Raw genomic sequence first — 6252 nt, 5'->3', positions numbered from 1 at the left:
GGTATGGGGTGGAATAGGCCTGAACCAGAGAGTGGGTCCTGTGGTGTTCCAGAACCTTGGTCCAGGGAGAGGAGGCGGCATCACAGCGGTGCGCTACATCGTCATACCACATTTCGCACGTCACCGGAACAACATTTTCCAGCATGATAATGCCCGGGCCCATACTGCCAGAGCTACACGGGACTTCCTATAGCACAACGGTGTCAACATTATGCAGTGGCCAGCCCTTAGTCCTGATTTAAACCCAGTTGAACATCTTTGGGATGAAATTCAGAGGAGACTGAATAATGTCATACCAAGGCCGAACACAGTCGATTTATTGCGCCAGGCCTTTCTCCGAGTGTGGTTCCAGGTGCCAATGGCCTTCGTCAATCGATTGGTGCACTCCATGCATAGACGCTGTGCTGCAGTTATTGCCGCTCGAGGTGGTCACACTAGATACTGAAGTCATGAGTCTGAATGGACTTGTGCTGAGTTATTCATTGATGTGTAAAGATATTGTACACACAAAAAAATTTGATCCGCTTATTATTTCCATTTCTGTAATGATTTGATTACAGTGCCTATCAAATTTTGAATTCGTACTGACGTTTTTATTGCTGCTGAGTATATATCGGGACATGTCTAACTATACAGTTCACAAAAACGTACGTCATGTATGTTTGAAACTGTTAGAAGTATACTTTCGTTAATACATCATTTATTACCCATATGGTGAAACATAACCAATGTCATATATATAATATGTGCATATGTGCACAAATCACCTTTGCCTAGCAATCATTGTTACTGTCTTTCGTCGTATGTGACGTCATTAAACAATTGAATGTGACGTCAATGAAAAAGGCCGTCACAATTGCTTACCGTATTTTACTGCACAAACCTACATGAATAAAATGGATAATAAAGAAATTATGCAAGTGTGGCATATGGTTGCTTATACGAAACTCGTGCAAAATACAAAATTTCACACTCGTTTCGTATAAGACGTATGGCACACTTGCTCGTGTAATAATCTCTAAATCTTTCTCTTTGCAACCTGGGGCTATCGGAAACCCTAGTGTTTAAAGCGCTCGTTCGTTACAGCCGACGGCCCGGGATCTATTGCCAGTAGCTACAACGTTTCAAGTGTCTCCGCAATGATATTGCTGGAATCAACTCACTCACTTTGGGCAACCTTTAATGGATCACGTATTTGGAATAGGGCATGATCTGTTTGGACGAGGTCTGTTGTTTAGCTATTATGAAGGTAGAAAAGACGACGACAGACTCTGAACAATAATAAAATAATACCGATGTCATGATAAAATTTCAAATGAGATGTGTGAAGAGTATATACTTATACGATGAAACACAACGCATATGTCTTGCTATTGTCTCATTTCGTCTCCCACCGTTTTCGTAACCTGAGGCCATGCCGTACTTCAAGGTGATGATTTAAGTAGATAGTCAATCTCTCCATGCTCTCGAGGCGCCTTATCTCGCCCGACTACTGTGTGATCTTATGTCCTTTTTGACAGATGCAATCTTTACCTAGAATAGTAATTCGTTTCCTGTCAAAGTATGACATTTCTAATTTTATATGTCTCACAGGAGTGATACTTTTCAGTCAACTGGAATTACATTTATCTCTTTTTCATGTGACCACGAAATTCACTTCGAATAATTGAGCATCTTGGATCTCCGACAGACATTGTTAGACCAGACCGAACTACCATGTTTCAAACATTCTGCCATTTTGTGAAAGACGCGTGATCCAATAGACGTTGTTTTTGACATTTGCTGCTTTTGTGACTTTCTATTTGAGGTTCCAAGTAATCGAATTTGAAATAAACGTCTTGTACAATATAGGTCAAACAATATTCGCCCTTCGCTGTTTCTGTTGGAGGAAGGAAGAATATTGATTTTAGAATGTCGACTTGTCGAATGTCTAAAAAGTCCCCTACAACTCTGAAATGAATAATTAATACTTCACGGAAGTATGTTTTATACTGCAGGCTGTTCATTATCGAGTGCACCCAATGTCTATTACTTTTTTTCAAATACAGCGTTTGTGAACCTATAGGGTATGAACCGTGGGGGCTGTTCGATTGTATAACTGTACATTGGAGTATATGAATAACATTTATGTCATATCTAATCCTCAAACAATAGCTACTTACTGACCTGGATCGGTAGTTTTCCTCAAATACTATTTCCCGAGAGCTAATGGAATGAATTGTGTTTTTGTTTGTTGCAGCGAAAGTTCTTCAAAGCATGCTTGTGAAATGAAGTAAAACATTAAGATGAGCTAGATATTCAGTTGCTAAGTAGTACTATAGTTGGATTTTTTAAACCAATTGCAATATCCATCGTGACCTTGGTTCCTGTCAGATGTTCCTCATTCAGGGTCGTATTCAAGCACCCGATCGTGATCAGTTTTCAAATAGCAAATGTATTAACAAAAGACAATTTGTTTCTTTTTGAAGTTTATTTACTGTATACCAGAACCACATATATGTTGCTAAATCATTCACGGTCACAAAATGAAATAGAAAATTTGAAGTGCACACACTGTTAGTTCTTGAAGTTAAGGAAACCTTTTTCTTGTCAGACAAATAGTTTCAAACATTGACAGAGACATTGACGGAGCTGCATAAATGCATGAAAGTAGAGGTAGGTGTCACTGTTAACGAGTTCTTGTTCCGACTGTGAATGTTCATGAGGGTTATTCTTGGTCCTTAGGGAGCTGCAGGCGTCACAGCGTCCTGGTTGTCAAAGCCCAGTGTGCAGCAGGCAAGGATTGGATCTGCGCAGACAGTACGGCCATTGGTGTCAGTGGTCAGAGTGGCACACAGTCCAAGACCACGCCCTCCGTAAAGATTAAGGTCCCTGAAGGGTAAGTTAGCAGATGCAAGGTCGACGACGGTTTCTTGGTTGGTTGAAAGGGTGACGGTTGTGGCGACTCCCTGTGTGTTGGAACTGGCAGTGCCGAACGTGTTGGACCAAGGGTTGCTCCACAGGTTTCTCAATCCGTGTCCTCCCCATCCACTGGACTGGCCTCCCCATCCACTGGACTGGCCCCACTGGGTGGCCCCGATTACTGGGCCAAGACTGTCGGAAGTTTTGGTTCCGTCACGGGATCGCTCAGTGAAAACAAGGTTGTAGGTTCCGGAAACGGTTGATGTTCTGATGACGAGTGATCCACCGATATTTCTGCCTGATGTTTGTCCCCATCCCATTCCCCATCCTCCCCAGTTCTGCTGCCTCTTCAGGGTAATGGAGCCAGTGATGCCAGTGTTTGAAAAGGTGCAGGTTATAGTTGTGTTGAGCATGGGGTTGACAAAGCTGTTGAGTCTTCCAAAGCCACCTCTGCCCCAGCCAAGACCTCCAGTTCCGATGTGACCACCACCGATGCCAAATCCTGGTGTCCCAAAGCCACCACCGGCGCCAAATCCTGGTGTGCCAACGCCACCGCCGGCGCCAAATCCTGGTGTGCCAAATCCTGGTGTCCCAACGCCTCCGCCGGCGCCAAATCCTGGTGTGCCAAATCCTGCACTGCCAACACCTCCACCGGTGCCAAATCCTGCTGTACCAACACTGCCGCCGGCGCCAAATCCTGGTGTCCCAACGCCTCCGCCGGCGCCAAATCCTGGTCTGCCAAATCCTGCACTGCCAACACCTCCACCGGTGCCAAATCCTGCTGTACCAACACTGCCACCGGTGCCAAATCCTGATGTCCCAAATCCAGCTCCGGTGCCAGCTCCCCATCCACTATTACCAAAACCGGCATTAGTAGTTTGGGAATTCGAGGACCCACTCCATCCAGATGAAGCCCCCATGTTAGATCCACCCCATCCTTGACCGGCGGTCAAGTGAGCAATGATGGAAAGGAGCGTAACCGCGAGGAAACACATGATGCAAGTGGGAGATGAGCAGATCTTACAGCAGAAGACGAGAATGACCGAAACGGATCTGTTCAGGTTTATATAGGCCCGTAGTCTATTACATGTCATTAAACTGTATATGATGAAATCCATTAAGAGTAATTAATTGCAACCGATCCTTACAACCAAAACGATTAACCCCGATCCTTATTATGTAACGCTGACAGGTAGCAGTGGGTTACTGCAGTCGTATTCAATAAAAATCGTAATTGCTATTTAATTGCTCTTCACACCTTAATCCATTAAACAACACTTCCGCGTGCCGGTCATGTGACTTCAGCTCCATGTATTTCATTGAAATGAGATCCAATAGTGTGAATGTAAGCTTTTCATCAAATGCATTGACAGATGAGGATGCCACACGATCTTACGGTAACTGTCAAATCAAAAGTTGTTAATTGTTTCCATATTATCACTAACGCATTTCGACGAAAATAGATATGAAGTGGCTGGGACCAAAGGAACAGCTCCTTTTAAGCGTTATTTCATTATAAGCGCGTTCGTCCTAGACGTAGTGTACTGTGTAAGTGCGGTGGGGTAGCCTAGTGGTTACAACATTTCTCTCCAAAGACCTGTGTTCAATTCATCACATGGGCACTATTTGTAAAGCCCAATTCTCGTGTCCCCTACCGTGTTTGCTGGAATATTGCTAAAGGCGGGGCTGAGCCATACTCACTCACGCACCGCTGTGTATGAATAAGGGCAGTTGGGATAGCCTTGTGGTTAAAACGGTCGCTCGTCACGCCGAAGAGCCGGGTTCGATTCCCCGCATGGGCACAATGCGTGAAGCCATTTTCTGGTGTTCCCCGCCGTGATATTGCTGGAATGTTTCTAAAAGCGACGTAAAAAAGCTCACTCACGCTCACTTTATGAATAATAGCCTTAATCAAACTATCTATTTTCTTCTCATTTATGAAGACATGGAAATTGCTAATTATTTCAACAGTAACGACAACCACCACCAATGATAAATTCGTCATCAGGTATCAGGAATTAATTAGGAGATGTATCAGATTGCCACATATCAATTTTCAAGTACAATTTTAACAAGCCTCATTATGCCAGGTTTTAATCTTCCTTTCTCATCTCTTCAACAGCTGTAGTCAAAAGATTTTTCAATATCCTAAAGTAATATGCTTTCTAAATATTTTCTCTATCAAATAGCGAAAACCCTGCGTGAACAGCATTTCAGTGATTAATCCCAGATATGAGTGCGTGCAAATAAAGGCTGTACCCTCGAGCGTGTGGCATTATCAAATGCTATTTTCCTGTTTCTGTCAACGGTCATTGCTTGTAATACCCTAACAACTAATCACAATCTGTGTTTTCCAAACTGTTGCAACCTCAGATGACAGCCTACATATGAGTGGAGCCCAACTGGGTGGAAATCCCAGGCCGAATCACAACAGATTGGATTTTCTCTCTATCAACTTGACGCTTGTAATCAGCTAATGTATTTTTGTTGATAACCGCGATTCCTTTTCTTTCTTAGCAATACGCGGTGATTGATCGAGTTTCTGAAATTAATTTGTCAGGGAAATAGAATACTGGCTCGGAAAATTGAACTGGGAAAAACGGCTGTTATATGTTGCAGGAATATGCGATCAGGTTAATTAGTGAAATATTATTACATGTGTTGATACATGTGACATCATAACATGTTTGCAGAAATATAATTTAATTTCTTGAAATATGAAACCGATTCGGTTTTTCCATTCGTATCACAAGCTGTAACGCCGTTATGTATTAGAAATACCGTTTACAGCGGCGTAAACTCACTCACTTACAGTAACAATATTAGGAAAAGGTAGTATTAGTTGTTTAACTAAATTATATTATTGTTTCACTGCATTAGTTGGAGATGGCGGGCATCATTACTAATTCATATTGAGTGAGTGAGTAAGTATGGTTTTACGCCACTTTTAGCAATAATCCAGCAATATCACGGCGGGGAACACCAGAAATGGGCTTCACACATTTTACCCATGTGGGGAATCGAACCCGGGTCAGTCGGACAGTCGGAACCGTATATTACTTATGATTATTGTTTATGGTTATAGTTATTATGCAAACGATTTTACAGACTCTTCGTCACGATATCAGATATCAGGTGAACAAATTATTCCACCATTTCTTCGTTCATGCAGTTGCATTAATTCAGGTACATTAATTCCATTAACCAATGTATAGAAACACACTAACTACAGTGACCTTTTGCTTTGATGAAAATGCAGATTTTAACGTCATCATTATCTTGAATAAAGATTTACTTTTTGTGTTATCAAATTATCAGTTACTTTGATCAAATGACAAACTGTGTCTGAAA

The 6252-nt window shown here is 42.3% G+C and overlaps 1 protein-coding gene across 1 annotated transcript; it reads right to left on the bottom strand.

Moving 5' to 3' along the window:
- Nucleotides 1-2720: 2720 nt before the first annotated feature.
- Nucleotides 2721-3821, bottom strand: LOC124270615 (glycine-rich cell wall structural protein 1-like). Its single transcript, XM_046705651.1, has one exon. The coding sequence runs from the start codon at nt 3819-3821 to the stop codon at nt 2721-2723; it is 1101 nt and encodes a 366-aa protein (XP_046561607.1).
- Nucleotides 3822-6252: the final 2431 nt, after the last annotated feature.

This window comes from Haliotis rubra, unplaced genomic scaffold (assembly GCF_003918875.1).
Source record: "Haliotis rubra isolate DU_JTF1 unplaced genomic scaffold, ASM391887v1 Scf102, whole genome shotgun sequence".
NCBI classification, from domain to species: domain Eukaryota; kingdom Metazoa; phylum Mollusca; class Gastropoda; order Lepetellida; family Haliotidae; genus Haliotis; species Haliotis rubra.
This window is presented reverse-complemented; position numbering and strand designations above follow the sequence as displayed.